The sequence below is a fragment of the Balaenoptera acutorostrata genome, chromosome 4 (assembly GCF_949987535.1).
Source record: "Balaenoptera acutorostrata chromosome 4, mBalAcu1.1, whole genome shotgun sequence".
In the NCBI taxonomy this organism is placed as follows: domain Eukaryota; kingdom Metazoa; phylum Chordata; class Mammalia; order Artiodactyla; family Balaenopteridae; genus Balaenoptera; species Balaenoptera acutorostrata.
In genome coordinates this window covers 66,565,554-66,587,203 of record NC_080067.1, presented here as the reverse complement: position 1 = coordinate 66,587,203, position 21,650 = coordinate 66,565,554, and the positions used below count along the sequence as shown (strand labels likewise).

The window sequence follows — 21,650 nt, the reverse complement described above, 5'->3', positions numbered from 1 at the left end:
CAGAAAAGCAAGATTTTAAATGACTCAGTCAAGATCACAGAGGTGATCATGCCACAGATGGCAGATTTGGGTCTTAAGCCAGAACTTCTCTTTTCCCAATTACTTACATTTTCTACTATGACACTACAGCCTTTCTTGTTGAGGGGAAAGTATCTGAAATATCCTATAAACTTAAAAGAGCGAAAACTCCAGTTTTAAAAAAGAAAAGTTTGAAATTCACCTTTATTGAAACCTGTCTGATTTTTAAATTTTTTTAATCTTTATTGTCAGGGAGTTAAAAGATGTTGATATCCCTAACAACTAGTTATCCTTAGGTTGAAAGTGAGGTTTTCAGAATCTCAGTTACTGAATAAATGAATGTCTTCTAATTTTTCTTCAATTTCCCCCCTTTCTCCATAAAGATGTAGCCATAGCTGTAACATATAACCGTGATGGGTCACATAGCATGCAGGTAAGCCTTTTTGGTTTTGTTCTACAGCTCAGAGCTGAATCTGATCTCTGTCATACTAAGTAGAGTATTTTTTAACTCTCTACTTTCTCTTAAGCCATTGATTATTATGACTATAATTAGGAGAATGTCATGAGCTTTTATTTCAGACGAATTTGGAGAAATTACCCCCTATACAGTTTCTGATTATTTATTCAGTTTGGCTGTGGGGTTCCTTAAGAATAAAAGATTGGTAAAAAAAATAATAATAATAGTTGTGAATCAGACATGTAACAAGCCCCTAAATTATGTGAATGTATTTATATCTAAAGTAGTAGTTCTCAAATTTTTTGGTCTCAAGACCTCTGTACACTCTTAGAAGTTATTGAGACTCCCCTAAGAGCTTTTGTTTGTATTAGTTACATCTATTAATATTTACCATTTAGAAAATTACACTGAGAAAAAAATTATTATTGTTTTAATGTACATTTTTAAAATATACATAATATATAATTTACCATTTTAACCATTTTTAAGTGTACAGTTTAGTGGCATTAAATACATTTACATTGTTGTGCAACCGTCACCACCATCCATCTGCAGAACTTTTCTCCTCTTCCAAAACTGAAACTCTGTACCCATTAAACAGTAAGAGCCCACTCCCACTTCTCCACCCACCCCTCCTCCAGCAATCACCATTCTACTTTCTGTCTCTGTGGATTTAACTACTCTAGGTACCTCATATAAGTGGAATCATTCAGCATTCCTCCTTTTGTAATTGGCTTATTTCACTTAGCATAATGTCTTTGAGGTCCTTCTGTTCTTGTAGCATATGTCCAAATTCCCTTCCTTTTTAAGGCTGAATAATATTCCATTATATGTATATACCACACTTTATTTATCATCTTTCAATGGACACTTGGGTTGCTTCCACCTTTTGCCTATCGTGAATAATGCTGCTGTGAACATCGGTATACAAATATCTCTTCGAGACCCTGATTTCAATTCTTTTAGGCGTATACCCAAAGAAGTAGAATTGCTGGGTCATATGGTAATTCTCTTTTTAATTTTGGAGGGAACTACCATACTCTTTTCCATAGCGTCTGTACCATTTTACACTCCCACCAGCAGTGCACAAAGGATCCAATTTCTCCATATCCTTCCTTGCCAACAATTATATTCTGGTGAGTTTTTTTGTTTTGTTTTGTTTTGTTGTTGTTGTTTTTCTTTTTTTAAAGAAACCATCCTCATGTGTGGAAGTAGTATCTGACTGTGGTTTTGATTTGCATTTCCATAATGACTAATGATGTTAAGCATCTTTTCGTATGCTGATTGGCTATTTGTTTATCTTCTTTAGAGAAATGTCTATTCAAATTATTTGCCTTTTTTTAAAAACCGGGTTGGGTTTTTTGTTGAGTTGCAGGATAAACGGAGAAAAGATTATTACAAGCACACATTCCATTAGCCATCAGAGCAATAACATTATCACGTGTCCTGCAATCTCTAGAAAATTCCACTGTATACTTGAGAGAATGAGGGTAAAAAAAGACAAATAACATTATATTATTATGAAATTGTTTGACTTTGTGGAACTCCTAAAGGGGTTTTGGGGACCCCAAGGGATCCACAGGTCATACTTTAAGAATCTCTAGTCAAAATTTTTATGATAGACCTCAATTTTTAAAAGTCCATTATATTGGCAAAATGAAATGCTAAAAGGGTTAAAAAACAATATGAGAACTCAACCAAATTCCTATAGTAAGTATTCAGAGAATAGAATAAATCATTTTTAGTATGAGCTAAGAGATTTCAAATTCTGCAAAATGAATTTATCAATGATGTGCTTTAAATTACCCAACGCTTTGAGACACATTGGTTTTCTTTCTCTGAGATTCAGATAGATGATGGGAAATCTACTTACTTTAGTATGTGAGAGTTGCAATTCATATTGGTACCTCTGGTTTAGGAACCCCTTCTTATCCCTTGGTAAATGGTAAATTAAATTGCAGATTTGTTCTAATCTGCTCATGGAACTACATTCACGAACTTAGGATGTGCTTCTGTAGATCTTTAAACAAAACTGTTCCCAGTCTAACCTTTATGTCCTGAGAATTCCACAAACATTCAAATGGCTGTTTTAGTAGGTTACAAAGCAGAGTAAAATGTCATATTTTTTAACTTAGGATAGCTGAGAACCATGTATAAATACTGCAGTGTGACCTATTTCACTTTAGCCTACATAATATATTTGAAAAGAATAGCCACAGGACTCTGACACTAATATGGGAATTGAAATGAAAAATAAAGAAAGAAGATTTAAATGAATTTTCTGTGTGTAAGGGAAATCTTTTTCTTGAGTGTGTATATGAGAAAACATCCTTTTAAACAGAAAGGTTTCATGTCCTTTTGTCAGCTTCCTTGGAAGATTAAGTGTGAAATCTGTTCTTCGGTACTCTCTCTCAGAGTAAGAAAATTGTGGTCAATCTCCAGCTAATTTATCTTCTTAAATCATAACCGAAACCCATGAATTGGATCTATATGTTGGTGAAATCTATCTAATTATGGGGTTCTGGCTTTTTTCGTTACTAACTTTGGCACCGTAAAACTAAATTTGACTTTGGGTACTCAGAAATGAGTACTAACATGTAATATACTCAACTGAATTTTAATAATTTTGCTTACTTTGATCTGTATTTCTATTTCACTTTTTTATTGCTATTCTTAAATGAACCTTTATCTGTAGCAGTATGGTGCTATAGATATGTTCTATAACTTTTTTTTCCTTTTATTATCTTACTGCTGTTTCTTTCTAGAGTATTTTGTTTATGAATCTTAGGAGGAAATTTCCTACATGACTTTTAAAAAAAACATTTTACCTATTACCTTTTGAAACTTACTAGTAAAGAATTGATTTTGACTTTAATTCTGTAGGGTTGTTCATTTATTTTATTTTAAGGATCTTATTTTTCTGTTTTTTCAGATTGAAGATAAAACTTTCCATGTCCTTGGTGATCTTTGCAGTGAGGGAGATTGCACTTACCTGAAATCTTCTGTTAATGGAGTTGCTAGTAAAACTAAGCTGATTATCCTGGAAAACACTATTTACCTATTTTCCATGGTAGTGTCTTTTCTTTATAATAACACTTGGAGTTTGGGAGAAAATTGCTTGACCAGAGGTATTCCACTGAGATAGTAGAAAGATCCTGCTTCCTTCTCTCACTGCTGTGACCTTTTCTCTGTCTCCCTTTCAGTCTGTTTCTTTGTCACATTTCCACCTTCTCTATTTCTCCATTCATCCCTTTTGTTCTCACAGATTCTCACTGACAGACACATATCCATTTCTTCCTTTAATTCTCAAACACCCTTACCCCCTTCTTGTCAGAGCGAATCTCCCTGCTCAGGGGGCAGTGTTCTCTCAGGGATTTGAGGCCCCTGAAAACTTCCCCCAATCACCATCCTCCTGGCACTGGGAATCCTGGGGACTTGGGAGGGTGACCATTGCAGGAGGAGTCTGTGGACCGGATACTCCTTATCGGGGAGGTGGGTGGGGTTAGTGGTGGTCTCGTGGCAGTCAAAGGATCGTTGGGGTAGGCTTGGCATAGATTTGGTTAGGAGCTTGTTAGGAGACCTTGGTGTTCTGCATGGGCGAAGAAAGGGAATGGATTATCAAATATACTGTGGCCTCTTCAGAGTCTTCTCACATTTGGGAACCATCTTCCAGACCACAGTCCTTTGTGATGAGATGCCTTTAGTATTCCAGTAATTAAACTACATACTTGGAGTCAAGGTTTATCTCATTTTACCCGGCATTTCTTGCCCTAGTCAATGTGCTAGAACAATATGACGGCAGAGGCCGTAGAGTGGAGTGGTGAAGAGCATGGGTTCTGGAGTATGAAGCTGCTTGGGTTCAAATCCTGGCCCTGCCAGCATCTGCTTGACCTTGAGCAAGTTAAACTCTCTAGGCTTCAGTTCTCCCATCTATGAGCAGAAATAAATAAATAACAGTACCCAACTCATAAGGCTGTTGGGACCATCAATGACATTATATATACATATAGTTGTTAAGAAGAGTTCCTGGCTTAGACTAAGCACCTTATAGTGGGGTTGCTACTAAAAATGGTTTCCAGACAGTGGCTGTCTTTTACCGACAGTTATATACTTTAATTCTTTTAATCCCCTGTGAGGCATGTATGCCATTACTTCTTTACAGTGGGAAACCAAGAGTGAGGGGTTTAGTAAATTGCTCAAGGTACAAAGCTAGATTAGAACCCTGGTATTAAAAATGACTGATATTTAACAAATAGTTTGAAAATAATCATCACCTCAGGTCTATTAGTAAAACTACAGTGATCTTAATTTCATTTCTGATTTATGTTATAAATATATATCCCATAAATATCATTTCTATTTATAGGATGGAAGTATTCAGATTGGCATTCCAGTCCCCAGATACTTGTCTTCAGTGAGCTCAGAAGGAACCCAAGGAGGTGCCGTAGCTCCTATGACTGGAACTGTTGAAAAGGTAATGATGTGAACGTATGCAGAATGATGTACAATAAGTCCTAATAAATGTCTTTGTTGAACTTTCTTGTATATATTCTTTTTCCCCCTCTCTAAATCTTGCTCATAGGAAAGCATCCATTTCAAGAAAACAAGAGGATCTATTATAGATTCAAGTTCTATATTACAGTGAAAATACCATTTACCTAATTTTTTTTTTTTATGGCTGTGTCGGGTCTTCGTTGCTGCGCGCAGGCTTTCTCTAGTTGCGGCGAGCAGGCGCTACTCTTTGTTGCAGTGCGCGGGCTTCTCATTGCAGTGGCTTCTCTTGTTACGGAGCACGGGCTCTAGGCACACGGGCTTCAGTAGTTGCAGCACACGGGCTCAGTAGTTGGGGCGTGCAGGCCCTAGAGCGCACGGGCTTCACTGGATGATGCGTGCCGGCTTGGTAGTTGTGGCTCCCGGGCTCTAGAGCACAGGCTCAGTAGTTGTGGCGCACGGGCTTAGTTGCTCTGCGGCATGTGGGATCTTCCCGGACCAGGGATCGAACCCGTGTCCCCTGCATTGGCAGGTGGATTCTTAACCACTGCACCACCAGGGAAGTCCCCATTTACCTAATTTATGATAAAGACTTCTTTGAAGTGGGAATTTCCATCAAAGTACAGATAATCAAGGTTGTCTTTATATGATTAAAATGGAACATTCACCAAGCATTATCCAAAATTTGAAAGGTATTGGTGAAGAACAATGTGGTTTGGTGTTGAATGCTGCATATATTCAGAGTTGAGATCCATACTGATATAACTTCCAATGGTGGTAGATCAGTAGTCTCCTTTTATATACTTACATATAGTAGAGTCCCCTTAAATGCATTTAAGTCATAAAAATTCAACTGTATGTTCTTGGTACCCATAAATAAAAGAAGAAAACAACTATTTAAATAGTGTGAGTGATTTCACCCACCATTCCTGTCTGGAAATGTTTGCCCCAGAAGGGCAACAGACTTGAGGGACTTGGACCTGCCTTTCACTCATTCAGTCTCAATTCCCACAGGCCTCTTGTAATATGGGCATCCCTACTCAGGGTGTACTTTTAAACATGCACTTTTTTCCCCCATAACTGACCTAAACCCAGATCATTGACTTCATTAAATGCTACTAAAGTTATCACCCAGCATTGGGTGATTGTGGGGCTCTCAGACATGTTTCTCATTTTTCACAGTTTTGACTGCACACATTGACTTTAGAACCTAACTCTACTGCGTGATGTTTCTGAAAACTACTTGATAACCATGTAAACCAAGAAGACAGTAAAACCATATGGGATATATGAGTTCATTTATACTTGAAAAAAGGAAAATAGAGATATTTTTCTGTGTTGCCAGTAAGTTTAATTCTTTCACATGAAGATTGTCTATGCATTTACTACACAAGGCCCTAAAGACCTGAAACACTATCCTAAACAACCTAAAAACTAGAAAACCAGGCAAGACCCTCCACCCTTCCTATTGTGAAAACATTTAAGTGTAGTACAGGCATACAGCAGAGATATTGCAGGTTTGTTTCCAGACCACCACAGTACAGCAAGTCACATGAATTTCTTGGTTTCCCAGTGCATATAAAAGTTATGTTTATACTACACAATAGCCTGTTAAGTGTGCAATAGCAGTATGTCTTAAAAAAAATGTACATACCTTGATTAAAAAATACTTAGATATATGTATAACCGAATCACTTTGCTGTGTGTCTGAAACTAACACAACATTGTAATCAACTATACTCCAATATAAAATAAAAATTACAATAAAAAAACTGTATTGCTAAAAAATGCTAACCATCATCAGAACCCTCAGTGAGTCATAATCTTTTTACTGTAGAGGGTTTGAAATTTTGCAAGAATTACCAAAATGTGACACAGAGGCACAAAGTGAGCAAATGCTGTTGGGAAAATGGCACCCATAGACTTGCTTGATGAAGAGTTGCCACAAACCTTCAATTTCTTAAAAAGAAAAAAAAAAAGCAATATCTGTGAGGCACAATAAAAGTGAAGAGCAATAAAACGAGGTGTGCCTGTAGTCAGTCCTTCCCTGTTGGTGATATGTCTTGTCTGTATATCATGAAAACACAAAAGGATCTTGAAATACATTAAGTGTATTCATCTGATTCAAGGAAAACTCAATGGGTTGGGGGGCAGGGATGGGTAGCTAAGGAGTGCCCCCCACTGACAACAGTGCCCGCAATGCCAGACTGACCTATGGGTCTCTGATTTGTGCCAGTATGTTTGTCTTTGGCGGACAAGACAACCACATAGACACATACTTCTGCTGTGTACGTTTATATACCAACTCTGTGGACCACAAAGGACCTCTGTGTTTTTAAATATTAACCTGTCACTCTGACTCTCTAGGTGTTTGTGAAAGCTGGAGACAAAGTAAAAGCTGGAGATTCTTTGATGGTTATGATCGCCATGAAGATGGAGGTAAGTGAAATCACGGGTTCACTTGCCAAATAAACTTTGGGAACTATCAGTCCCAATCATTCTTTTGTCTTATTTTGTAAATTAAGACCATTTTAAATATTAAGAACCATGGACTGATGAAGCATTAACTGCAGGAAACAAAACCAAACCATCCTTCTCTTACATTTTCATTTTCATTTTGTGAGATCGTGCCTGTCATTTGTGATTCTGAAATTATCAGTAGCTTAGATTCAGGCAGTAACCCAACAGAATATTAGCTACTGGTATTTTCTAAGGCCATACCTAGGATGCCAAATATCAGTATCAAAGTGAAAACCTCGGTCAAGTTAAATTAGCTGTTTAGGTTTTTAGATGGTTAGAAATTGTAGGCCATTGGTTCTGAGCCCCGGTCACAAATTGCACCTAGGAAGCTTTTTGCAAAAGTACCTCTCAGACCAGCTGAACTGGGATTTCCTGTAGGGGAGCCCAAGGATCAGTAGTTTTTAAAAGCTTCCCAGGTGAGAGTCTACTGTGAAGCTTGAGCTGAGAATTACTAGCTAATGCAGAGCGTCCCAGTTATTGACCAGGTGCATCAAGGTAGTGAGTCCTCTCAATCCCCAAGCGCACCGTAAAACTGTTATTATTTTCTCTGTGTGCTGTGATATGAGAAAGGTCGGGAAGCACCGATACATGACAAACATCTAAATAATTGGCTTCATTTTTCACTTTCCGTGTTTCTTGACTTGGTGTGTGCTCAGCCCTCACTAGCATCACAGCCAGTGTTTGTCATGCCTTCTGTCTTTGCAGCATACCATAAAGGCCCCAAAGGATGGCACTATCAAGAAAGTGTTCTACGAAGAAGGTTCTCAGGCCAACAGACACGCTCCTTTAGTCGAGTTTGAGGAGGAAGAATCTGACAAAAGGGAAGCAGAATAAACTCCATTAAATAAGCGGCCAATTAAGCAGCCTCCTAAGTGTAGTATCTCTACACCAAAATGGGAAAGTGCCTTCCTGCTTTTCTCGGGGTCTGATGACCAGCACTTTTACTAAATGATTGTATGATTGCGCTTAAAACCGTTTCGTATTTAAGAATCATGTACTTGGGTCACAAATACAATAAATTATCTCAAAATATTTCATACTAATAAAATTAAATTATACTTTTTTATTGGGAGACAATATAGTTTGTTTCTGCCTCAAATTTTATACAATGTAGTGTTTTTTTAGGAAGGTGAGCAGCAACTTGATCAAAGGAGAACAACTGAAAGAGAAAAGGTCATTTAACTAAATGAATTATTTCCTAGTCACAGTCATGACGAAAATGGACAGTAACATATTTCAGAGACAGATGTCATAGCACTAAACCTAAGAGTTTTTTGCCAAAGAGTAACTTCTTAGGTAGTTTAAACACATGGGTGCTATTTGTTTCCTGTTTTTGTGATTGGAAAGTTTCTATCTAGACTGCCTCTGCCTTTATTGTACATTCTAAGCTTGTATAAGTATATATACACACACTTATGCTTTTGTGTATATGTATTTTATACACCTACATATTATATATTTAAATTGTATGCTAGAACATATTTTTTCTAGAAACGCACTTTCAGTCCCCTGCATTTTCAGGTATCCACTGAAGTGTTAAATATTTGTTGAACTGAGTTCTTACTGCACACATGAGATTATGTTAAATGTTGCAGAGAATACAAAGAAATTTAAAAATATCGTCTCTGTACTTTTAAGGTACTGATGATTTAATTGGGGAAATAAGACATAATCATGTCGAAAGTTATGTGGGAAAACAATCAGATCCACAATTAAGCAATTCCATTGTCCAGAGAGTGGTGAGAAAAGTACCAAATACTAAATTTGGAAACGCTGAGTTCTCAAGTAAATCTGATCACACAGCTTAGTTAGAATGTCCATTTTTCCAACAAGGCAGCATGAAACCTAGCACACTAAGACGTGGATGGGGGTGAAGGCTGATGGCATATGACTGGGGCAGGACATGTCTTTTAGGAGCTGGGGGGAAGAGAGTCCTGTGGGCAGGTGTGCTCAGGGTAGGTTTCATTAGGAAGGAGAACCCAAGCGCAGTAGCAGGGGCGCAGGGGGGTTGCAGACTAGAAAGGAAGGAGCTTTTGAAAATGAGTAAGTTGTGTTCTATATCTGGGAGCAGATCTGCCCTATTGGAGTGGGAGGTGCTTGGAGGTTAGGCAGGGACAATAAGAGAAAAGGTATGAAATTTAGGTTGGGACCAGATTTTAACTGGCATGGAATGGCAGGTTTGGATTTTATGTTGCAAGTTGTGGTTACACTGAATTATTTTTCAACAGGGAAAGCAGTGATTTTAAAAAAAATTATCTGGCTGTTAGTGTCCCTTTAAAAACAACTTTGACATTATTTCACAAGGTTGAACATTTGTATACCCTATGACCTAACATCCCAGTTCAGAAATGCACAAATGCACTTGTGCACCAAGAATGTTGATAGCCACATTACCCATAATAGCAAAGCACTGGAAACAATCCGAGTTGGTTGGCAGGAGAAGGAGTAAATAACTGTGGTATAGCACACAGTGGAATACTATGTAACAGCAAACTAAACAAGTTAAGAGCATCAACATGGATGAATCTTGGATTCGTAATAGTGAAATAGCATGCACCAGGAGATATACACAGTATGGTACTATCTTTACCGTCTTCCAAAATCAGCAAAATCAACTATATTCATGTATGTAAAATGAAGCTATATTCTTTTTTTTTTTTTGATTGAGGTATGGTTGATTTACAATATGGTGTCAGTTTCAGGTGTACAGCAAAGTGATTCACTTATATATCCTTTTTCAGATTCTTTTCCGTTATAGGTTATTACAAGATATTGAATATAGTTCCCTGTGCTATACAGTAATTCCTTGTTGCTCTTTTATGCATAGTAGTTTGTATCTGTTAATCCCATACTCCTAATTTACCCCTACCCCCTCCCTCTCCCCTTTAATAAAACTACATTCTTTAAAAAGTAGAATAAAAAATTTAAAGACAGTGATTAGCTCCAGGTATTAAGCAAGGGGTTGACATGTGTGAAGTATGTACAGGTAGATGCAAGTTACTGTTAATGTTCTAGTTGTGGGGCTGAGTGTTTGGTTGGTTATATTTATTATGCAATTATGTTACAAAACTAACATGTTACATATGATTCAAATAATGTTGTAGAAAATTTCATCTGGCAGTAACTTGCAAGTTGGATGGAGGAGGAGAAGACTAGAGGCTTGAAAACCAGTTAGGAAGAGGTGCTTACAGATAGATATTTAGGCATGAGGTAGTAAAGGAAGAGGCCATCTAAACCAGTGCTTTTTTTTTTCTTTTTGGCCACGCCACGAGGCCCTCAGCAATGAAAGCACGGAGTCCTAACCACTGGACCGCCAGGGAATTCCCTAAACCAGTGCTTTTAACTATAGTTTTAGCAGCACCGTGTTCTGCCCTGCCCAAACAAAGCTTCCTCTGTTGACAAGAGGAAAAAGCAAAGGTGCTCTGGTGGAAATTTGGGGTTGCTGTATGCCCCCTTTCATATCCTTCAGGGGAACAAGATATTCTCTATTTCATTGTTAAGGGGCTATGTAGATCACAGGTAATAATGTGTAGAGAAGGAATTTGAAGCCAGCCATCCCAATTACCCACATATTGGCGAAATTCTTTGAGATCATCGCTGTGGTACTGTGTGAGCAGAGTTCCTTTGCACATGACTGCATCTGTTTCTTCTAAAACATTCAGGGCATTTGCTGTATACCAGGGCCTCTGGAAACAAAGACGGTAAGAAATGGTTTTTGCTCTTGCCTCAATTAAAGGGAAAGAGGATCCAGCTGTATAGAATAAAGTACTGTAATTGATGGTAAGTAGTATAATATGCTTGGGCACCAGGTGCCACGGAGGGGCTCAAATGAGTGGAGTAATAAATTCTACTTCGGGTCAGGAAGCTGAGGGAGCGCAGTGACATTTGAACTGGGCTTTGGAGGAGAGCCATTTGCCAGAGGGAGAAAGAAGGTAAGACCAGGCCATTGCAGGGAGAGGGACTAGCAGGGCTAATAATAACAGTGAGGTGTGAAAATACACACTGTTCGGGGCACAGAGGGATCCAGCAGAGGCTGGACCACGGGGCGTGGCCGAGCAGGGCTGGGACGAGGCTGCCAAGCTGGGGAAGGACTTTATTCTGGAGGCAGTTGGGAGCCCCGCAGATTTTCAAACAGGTTTTTCAAAGTTATTTCTGTCCACAGTCTGGAATACAGATTGGAAAGTAGAGGGAGACTGGAGACAGTGTGTCCAAAAGAGGCACCAAATATGGAAGCCTGGCCTGGGTGGTCCAGGTCCAGAAGACAGACCTCGGTATACATCTCCTTGACTTAAAAGTAGCTCTTCTTTTGGATAAGATCCATTTATAGGCATGGATCAAAACCTGAGCCATATTGTTGGAAGAAAGTCGTTTGTTACCTTATCTTTGGCAATAGCATTTTGGATACAGTGTGTTTAGGTCTGTAATAACCAAGAAAACAAAATCTAAGAGCCCTGATGGTTGCTTTTTAGTCACTGAGGAAGCCACATAGCATTGTAGACAAAACAGCTTTGGAATTACAATTCTTGCATGCAGATCTGAGCCTTGCCACTTACTGTAGTGTCTTGGGCACGTCCTTTACTTCCTCTGAGCTCTATCTGTGAATGAGGGTAGTAGCACTACCTCATAGATTTGTTGTGAAGATTAAATGAGAAAATACAGAGGCTGACTTTAGCACTGTGCTTGAAACATCATTTACACTCACCTGGTAGTTATTAATTTCTTAACTTCAGTTATTGCTTGAGAGCAATTGAGAAACTGCTCTAAATTAAGCCCAGCTGATCATCCTTGCCAGCCAAATTCCCAGGTCCCATGTGGTGAAAAATCCTGCCTGGTCATGCATCACCCTATCCCCTCTCTTCACTCTCTCCCTCAGCTCTAGCCTGCTCCAGGGCCAGCCAGGCACCTGTCGACCACAGGCAGACTGTGGTGCTGCCAGGGGAAGCCTCCATCAGCCACCCACCCCCCCCCCCACCGTCAGCCACAGTCGGCTGCCAGGCTGGCATGTTCCAGAGCCTGCCTGCTAATGGGACAGAAGCACTCCCAGCAGCAGCTCGCCTCTTGAGCAAAGGCTGGGCCTGGGCTTGCTCCATCTTCCGCATCAGTCGTCACGCACGTGTGTAGCTGGTACTTGGAGGGGAGACCTTGGTATCTGGCTGAAGCCTGTTTGAGTGGGCATTACCATTCCGCTGGGCAGCATTGTAGGGAAGTCTCTTACTTAGCTCAACTATCTCTTTTTTTCTTCTGTGACTGGCTTCTCTTGCACATGTACCATTCTTAACTCTCCAGTAGTTCTCTTAGGAATATTGGACGTTGGAATGTGCGTCTGTGTTCTGCCTGCACGTGGCACTTCTGCTGTTGTCGTTAAAATATTTACAGTGTTGAGAGTAATACTTTGCACTTCTGTTGCACCTTTCATCAGAGGATCTCAGAAAGCACTCCTAGATATTCACACTAAGCTTCAAAATAACCAGGAAGAGGAAAATGTGATTTTAAACGGTGTGGTGAGAGGGGAGGAGATGGGTGTCCCCAAATGCTTTGCTCCGAGCCCAGAGCACGGAGTCTTGGGTCGTAAGTCCCTTCCTGCTAATGACACACTGCTCCCTGAGGGCTGGCCCCAGGGAGCTGCAGCCTTGGGGTTAGGGGTTCTTCTCCACCAGACTCTGACTATAGGGCATCCAAGGAAGCCCTGCCCGCGGCTCTCTCGAAGTCTCCAGCTGGGTAGGAGCATTCTTGCCTACCCACCCCCACTCCCTGTGAGTAACCCTGGGGACACCATTTCTTCTGGACCAGGGGGTGCCTGGGCCGCTAGCAGATCATAGCCCTGATACCAGTGATTACCCTGTCACCCTGACGTTTGTCTCCCATCTGCTGGATCCTAGGAATCAGAATGTCTTTGGGCCTCTAACTGGCTCAGTCTCCCGCAGTGAGTTGCCCTCCCCTTAAACCTCCAAGCACAGCCTAGATGTAACTCCCTCCCTCCTAAGATGGCTAACATTCTCTGTTCATACCACCGCTGGTTAGTATTTTGCTAAACGCTTTGATGAGATGTGAAATAACTCTCATTCCAAATACACCACTCCCACCCCAGAAAAAATTTTTAAAATACGTTAACAACAACAACAAAGAAAGGTAACTTGGGACTTCTCTGTGTTCCCAGTTATTCTTACTCCTTTCTCATGACCACCTATATCATAAAAGCACATGGTTTTCTCCATTCCTGAAAGCAGGCTTCATGTTAATTATAATGCAGACCGGCACCCGCCTAAGTTTGTTCCCCGGTTACCCATCTGGCCCCACACGGAGCTTCGCTTTTTGCTGAAGCTAAACAGACTTCTCATCCTCAGTTGCCCTCGACCTTCCCTGCTCCTCTCCCAGGCCTGACCCGTCACACACCTTAACGCTGGAGTCATCCCACCCTAATACAACACATCTAATCATTACTGAAGAGCTCTTACACGCAAGATAAGCCATAGATCTTTAGTTCCTTAGCCATGTAAATATTGTTAGTCTCTTCTCAAATAAGTATTAATTTTGGAATAGGTAATATATTCCCATGGTTCAAAATCCAAAAATGTATATTAAAAGATACACAGTGAAAATCTCCCTCCCACCCACACAGTCCCCTCACCTCTGCCAGTAGTTAACCACTATTTTTCTTTTTTTTTTTGGCCGCGCTGCACGGCTTGCGGGACCTTACCCGCGCCCTCGGCAGTGAAAGCGTGGAGTTCTAACCATTAGACCACCAGGGAATTCCCTATTTGACCACTATTGTTTGTTGTGTATCTTTCTGTTACCCGAAAACTGAGTTCACCTCGGTGGGCCAAAAGACACAACCAAGCCAAAGATTGGGAGAAGGAAGGGTTTATTACTTGCAGCAGGTAAGGAGAACACTGGGATCTTTCCCAAAGCAGTGTCTCCCCAAACAGCAAAACTGGGGACCTTTTAAGCTAAGGGTACGTGCATATTCATAAAGGGGCTTGGGTGGTGAATGCATATTCATGAAGGGGCTGGAGCAGAGGAGAATTCAGTGTAGAACTGGAGCCAAGGTTGGCAGAGTCCAAGCTTTAGTTGATTGAAGTCACGAGGGTCAGAAAAGGTCAACATCATCATTCCCCAAATTCTGACCAGCCTGGGATCTTAGCTTGTAGTTACCACCTGTGTGGGGATCTGAGTTCCTGCAAACAACTCAAAGATATGTATCAGATTGTTAGGTATATCCCTTGAAGAGCACTCTGCTGACTATTGTTTCTTGACGGCTTTTCCTTTGTTTCTCCCTTCTACACTAAAAGTCAAATTCCGCACTTTGCTTTTTTATTTAATAATGTGTGTTAGAGATCCTTCCATAACAATATATAGGGAGTTTCCTTATTCTGTTTCACAGCTGCATGGTATTCCATTTGTTCCACCAAATGGATATAATTTATTCAATCAGACCCTTATTAGTAGATATCTAGACTGTTTTTAACATTTTGGTATTATAAAAAAATGCTGCAGTGAATAACTTGACAATACCTTATTTTGCACATACTCAGTTATATGTGTTAGGATAAATTCATAGAAGTGAATTGCTGGGTCAAAGACCAATTATAAAGTATTGAAAAATTAAGCTAAGCCGCTGACCGAGCCTGCTGCTTTCTCGCTACTGCTTTGGCTTCCCGGCTTCCCCCCCGATGGAGAGGGCGGCCCGGCCGTGGCTGGTCAGATAGCTTCTACCTCTCGCCGCCCATGCCTGGCCCCAACCAGCACAGAGCAGATGGCAGCAGCAGGTGAAGAGGAAGGTGGCGGGACGGCTGCCGGCCTGTGTGGGGGACTGTGGCACGGGGTGTGCAAAACTAGGATATGCTGGAAATACAGAACCACAGTTTATCATCCCTTCCTGTATTGCTATTAAGGAGTCAGCAAAAGTGGGTAATCAAGCTCAAAGGAGGGTGACGAAAGGTGTTGATGACCTAGACTTCTTCACTGGTGATGAAGCAATAGAAAAATCTACATATGCAACAAAGTGGCCAATCTGCCATGGTATAGTTGAAGACCGGGACTTGATGGAAAGGTTTATGGAGCAAGTGATCTTTAAATATTTAAGGGCGGAACCTGAAGACCATTATTTTCTTTTGACTGAACCTCCACTGAATACTCCAGAAAACAGGGAATATACTGCTGAAATAATGTTTGAGTCCTTCAATGTTCCAGGCTTGTACATTGCTGTACAGGCTGTTCTTGCCTTAACTGCATCCTGGACCACCAGACAAGTAGGAGAACGGACGTTGACTGGTACAGTAATAGACAGTGGAGATGGTGTCACTCGTGTCATCCCTGTGGCTGAAGGGTATGGGCTTGGCAGCTGTATTAAGTACATTCCAATCGCAGGACGAGATATAACATATTTTATTCAGCAATTGCTGAGAGACCGAGAAGTAGGAATTCCTCCAGAGCAATCCTTGGAAACTGCTAAGGCAGTAAAGGAGCGCTGTAGTTATGTCTGCCCAGATTTAGTAAAAGAATAACAAGTATGATACAGATGGATCAAAGTGAATTAAACAGTATTCTGGAATCAATGCTATCTCAAAGAAAGAATTTTCCATTGATGTTGGATATGAGAGATTCTTGGGACCTGAAATTTTTTTTCATCCAGAGTTTGCTAATGCAGACTTTACTCAGCCTATCTCAGAAGTTGTAGATGAAGTAATTCAGAATTGTCCTATTGATGTCAGACGTCCTCTCTACAAGACTATTGTCCTCTCTGGAGGTTCAACCATGTTCAGGGACTTCAGATGTCGCTTGCAAAGAGATTTGAAAAGAACTGTAGATGCCAGGCTGAAATTAAGTGGGAATTGAGTGGTGGTAGATTGAAGCCAAAACCTACTGATGTACAAGTCATTACATACCACATGCAGTGATATGCAGTTTGGTTTGGAGGATCCATGCTGGCTTCCACGCCTGAGTTCTACCAAGCATGCCACACCAAAAAGGATTATGAAGAAATTGGACCTAGCATTTGTTGTCACAATCCAGTGTTTGGAGTCATGTCATAAAATTGGCTTCATAGTTATTGGGGTTAGGGAGGTGGGGAAGAAATAATCTTTCTGATTACCTGTTTTGTCTGGATGGCTGGTTTTGAGGTTGTAAACCTGACTTGAAATAATAAGACCAAACATAATTATATAGAATATTTTAATAAGTATATCAACATGCGAATGTAGAGGAGAGCCAAAATGATTAAGTGATTTTCTTTAGATTGAATATTTGAATCTTATGTGTAACAAAAAGAAGTGTGTTTTAGTTCTTTCTGTGCCCTGGTATTTTATATATTTTTGAATTATCCAAGATTTGATGGGATTTATCGGTATGTAGATAGCTCTATAATGCTTGAATTGTACACTCTGAAGTGTGCAATGCAAGAGCTTGTTTATATTTCATACTTTTTATACTTTGAGGGAAAAAAGTCAAAGAAAAACTAGTATTTGAGGGAAAAAAAGTGACCAAGTAAAGGATAAATACAAAAAATAGCCTATGAGACTTGGCTTACACACACACTCATGGGATTCCAGTTATTATGAAGTGCTTCCATACCATGTGCCCCCCAATGGTTTTCTTTGCAAGTGCTTTTGGAACTAAGAAGCTAGTATCTTGGATAAACTGGTGCCTGCTAGTGCTTTCTGATTCCTCGCATTCTGTTTCTCGCTTTAAAGGAACAGTAAAGACAAGACTGTTGGACCAGTATTGCAGTTCTGCAGTGTCATTTCTTATTAAAAAATGAATAATTTGATTACCCAAATTGATATATTTAAAGCTTAACACCATTCTAATAAAGGCACAAATTTCTTTTTTTATTAATTAATTAATTTATTTATTTATTTATTTTTGGCTGAGTCGGGTCTTCGTTGCTGTGCACAGGCTTTCTCTAGTTGCGGTGAGTGGGGGCTACTCTTCGTTGCAGTGCGCGGGCTTCTCACTGCGGCAGCTTCTCTTGTTGCGGAGCACAGGCTCTAGGCATGCGGGCTTCAGTAGTTGTGGCACGTGGGCTTCAGTAGTTGTGGTTTGCAGGCTCTAGAGCGCAGGCTCAGTAGTTGTGGCTCACGGGCTTAGTTGCTCTGCAGCATGTGGGATCTTCCCAGACCAGGGCTTGAACCCATGTCCCCTGCATTGGCAGGCGGATTCTTAACCACTGCGCCATCAGGGAAGCCCACAGGTTTCTTTTCAATACTTGTTTCAAGCTCTTTAATCTTTTTATAAGTTAACTAATAAATCTATTTTCTTCAAACCTCTGCAGTAGTTCTCTAAAAATCACGACAGTTGGTTAGCAAGCTGACTTTTTTTATGTGCTCTAAACAAGTAATTGTGAACTTTTAATATGTTGAGTGCTTTCATTTTGATAACTGGATCTCCATTTGATATTTTCATTTGTATAACTCATTTGCAGTCTGAAAATTTTTTTACTGCCAGTCCCTGACATATCATGGAAAGTTAATTTTCATTGCATTTTAAAATATCTGGATCATAAAGAACAGGTGATGAAAATAAGTTAAAACTGAAAAAAAAATTAAGCTAAAACCACCAGTATTTGAAGGTATTATTACTGTGCCCACAGTAACAACTCACCTTTATAAAGCATTTTATGATGTACTGACATTTTATCACCAAGAGAGGTATCAACACTGCTATCCTCATAGAAACTTGAAGGAACTGAAATTATGAGAAACTTCAAAATGATCACACTTTGCATAGTTACTGGGACCAAAACTGAAACCAAGACTTTTCATTCCAAAATTCTCTGCTTTCTAACTATGTAATGTTGTCTCCTGAAGTAGCCAGGCCGGGGCAGGGGTCAGGGGATGGGAGGGGTGTGAAGGAGGCAAGTTTATTCATCCACAACTTATGTTCCCCTCTTGTTACCGCATCAAACTGGGGTCTGCTTGCCCATTTGCAGTAAAGCCAATCTACTGATACCAGGTGGTGGTGAAGGAAAGCACAGCATTTATTGCAAAGTTGCCAATATAAAGAGAATGGGTGGCTCGTGCTCTAAGGCCCCAAATTCCCTGAAAGTTTTCAGCAAAGCGTTTTTAAAGGGGGGGTGGGGTGGGGTGTGTCTCAAGACAAGTGATCAGCTGGTGCACAGTTCTCTGATTGGCTGATGGTGAGGCAACAGGGTGGTGTCACAGGGGTTAACATTATCAATCCTCAGACTCCAGTAGGCCTGGGGGCCATGTGCTCATGATCATCAAGTACTTAACATGTTCCATTTGGTGGGGACTTTCACATCTGTAAAATAACTCGGGAAATGTGCATCAGATACAATTATCTACTTACTCGAGAGAGGAGCTAAAGCAGAGAATATGGGGGAGGGGTCTGTCCCGGGAAGGCCCCATAGGGTCCTGCTCGGCTACACTCTTACCCATTTTCTGAAAGCCTTCCCTCCTTGGCTGAGTATCTTCTCACTGTTTCAGATCTTCACCCAGAGAACTTAATGGTACCAGGGCCCCAACACTGGCTTGACCAGAGGATCACAATCATGCTACTGGCCAGATCAGTCGCCTTTAAAAACTCAGTGCAACTTAAGGTGTAATTGGAACCTTGGAAATAAAAACTGTTCTATTCAGAATGGGGGTTAACATTAAACTATCCTCCAAACAAACCAATCCTCTGATGGCCTCATTTCTAGAATAAGATTATCCACTGAAACCTCAATAGAAATACCGTGTTTCAACATCAACAAGGAATTTGTTAATTTCCCAGATGAAAATCCCTGGGAATGTGTTAACTTCTCAGCGATTGGATGATAGATGGAGGTGATGAGGTCCACAATTCTGAGAGATTTATATTCCTTGAAAGGACTTTGGAAACATCTGATATTTGGGAAAATGTACTTCGTAGGTAGATTCAGTGACAGTTTAGTTCTTCCAAGCAGAAGGGTAAAATTTTACCCTCCTCCTGGAGAATTGTGAAGACAGATTAAGGGAAAAGATAGGACTCACCAAGGCCAGTATTTCATTTATAAACGCTGAAAGAGTTAAAAAGACAATTTCCGTATCAACTCTTTGCTTTTTTTAGATGTTTATTCTTGGATATTTTGCACACTTATTATTTGCTAATGTAATTCTCCTTTCAACAAAAAATCTGACCTTCTTAAAGAGATGTATGAAAAACATTAAAACTACACAGTGGGATCCACATGTAAGAAAACTTTATGGGCAAAAGTATTTGCTCCTTCCTCCAACAGAACACCATATACATGTGCACAGAAATTTGATTTTGTTATTAAAACAAAAGTGGTTTGATCTCTTAGAGACACTAATAGAACCCACAGAAAAATATATCAATACCTTAATGATGATTTCTTGATTCACAGTGAGAAATGTATCTGTCACAAATGAGAATACTTATATTGATTTGACTGGCGTGTTTCTCCTGGTGTGAAAAACACTTGGAGGACTTCCCTGGTGGTGCAGTGGTTAAGAATCCACCTGCCAATGCAGGGGACACGGGTTTGAGCCCTGATCCAAGAAGATCCCACATGCTGCGGGGCAACTAAGCCCGTGTGTCACAACTACTGAGCCTGTGCTCTAGAGCCCATGAGCCACAACTACTGAGCCCACATGCCACAACTACTGAAGCCCACGTGCCTAGAGCCCATGCTCCACAAAAAGAGAAGCCAGCAATGAGAAACCCGTGCACCGCAACGAAGAGTAGCCCCCGCTCACTGCAACTAGAGAAAGCCCGCACACAGCAACGAAGACCCAATGCAGTCAAAAATTAATTAATTAATTAATTAATTTTAGGAAAAAGGAAATAGAGCATTTCCACAGTAATGGAAAGTTCTGTTGGGCGACACTCATATAGACCATGTGAGTCACAACAACTTCTGTCCCTTGTGATTTAAAAAAAAAAAACACTTGGAAGCCAAATTATAATAATGAGACTTCTTGATGAGCAGGGACCCAGATAAAAGCAGTTTGGTGCATGGTAAAAGATCTGACAATTTGATTCATCTCTCTCCACAAAAAGAACGCATACCGTTTGGGGTTACAGAGCCCCAAATGGTTGAAGACAAGCTACCAATTTTCTCCCCTGGAATTTCTATTTTTTAAATTTTCATTTGCTGATCCTTGTTTTTAAAAATATATTCTTTCTTTAGTTTTATTAATACCACCATTAGCCTATTCTCCCTAAGCCTTCCTGATGTTAAGAATCACTTGGAGCGCTTGACAAAAATAGGTTTCTGAGGGACTTCCCTGGAGGTCCAACAGTTAAGACTCTGCGCTTCCAATGCAGGGGGCATAGGTTCGACCCCTGGTCAGGGAACTAAGTTCCCAGATGCTGCTGTGAAGCCAAAAGAAAAAAAAAAAAAAAAAAAGATTTCTAAATAAATTTCTAAGGAAAAGGCCTGGCATTCTGCATAGTTAACAAAGGCCCCAGGAAGGTTTGGAAATGACAAGTTAGTTCACTGCATCTCAAAATGTAATGTTCCTACAAGCCACCTGCCTATCCTGATTCCACTGGTCAAGAGAGGGCCCGAGATTCTCCTTCCTAACAAGCTCCCAGGCGTCTAGGCTGGGAACCACACTGAGTAGCATGCCTCAGTGGTTCTCAGAAAGTGCTCCAGGGCCAGCAGGATGGGCAATAGCTGAGAACCTCTTAGAAATGCGAAGTCTCAGTCCCACCCTACACCTACTGAATCAGCAACTCTGGAGATGGGACCCAGCAATCTGTTTTAACAAGATCTCCAGGTAAGATTTTGATACATCCTAAAATTAAACAACTGCAGATCTAAAGTTATGCTTAGCTGCTTCTTACTGCTTCTGATGAGGAAATTATTTCATTTGAGATGAACCTTTGCATGTTTCTAATTTTATTCATCTTGTGTACATTTAGACAGTTTAACTCCATTTGGGGTAGTATCTTGCTAGCACCATTGTAAAGGGTTCAGGAAACATTAGCAAGAAAGTCATCATGGAGTATTTTGGGGGAATTTGTTCCTTTTTATCCTTTCTTTTTTTTTTTGTCTGCACCGTGCATCATGTGGGATCTTAGTTCCCCGACCAGGGATCGAATCCGCGCCCCCTGCGTTGGATGCGTGGACAGAGTCTTAATCACCGGACCGCCAGGGAAGTCCCTGTTCCTTGTTATCTTTACATTTAATTTTTAAAGATCACTGAAGAAACCATTT

At 40.4% G+C, this 21,650-nt stretch overlaps 1 protein-coding gene and 1 pseudogene across 3 annotated transcripts in view; both read left to right on the top strand.

The window, feature by feature from the left end:
• MCCC1 (methylcrotonyl-CoA carboxylase subunit 1) overlaps positions 1-8,565 on the top strand; it is a 62,398-nt gene extending 53,833 nt beyond the window's left edge. For all 3 annotated transcript variants that reach the window (XM_007195357.2, XM_007195358.2, XM_028162104.2), the window contains 5 exons: positions 402-451; positions 3,408-3,545; positions 4,842-4,949; positions 7,334-7,405; positions 8,192-8,565. In XM_007195357.2, coding sequence (XP_007195419.2) covers positions 402-451; positions 3,408-3,545; positions 4,842-4,949; positions 7,334-7,405; positions 8,192-8,320 — 497 coding nt within the window. In that variant the 3' untranslated portion in view covers positions 8,321-8,565. The remainder of the gene's footprint in view (positions 1-401; positions 452-3,407; positions 3,546-4,841; positions 4,950-7,333; positions 7,406-8,191) is intronic.
• Positions 8,566-15,247: 6,682 nt separating this feature from the next.
• Positions 15,248-16,751, top strand: LOC103018566 (actin-related protein 3-like; annotated as a pseudogene).
• Positions 16,752-21,650: the final 4,899 nt, after the last annotated feature.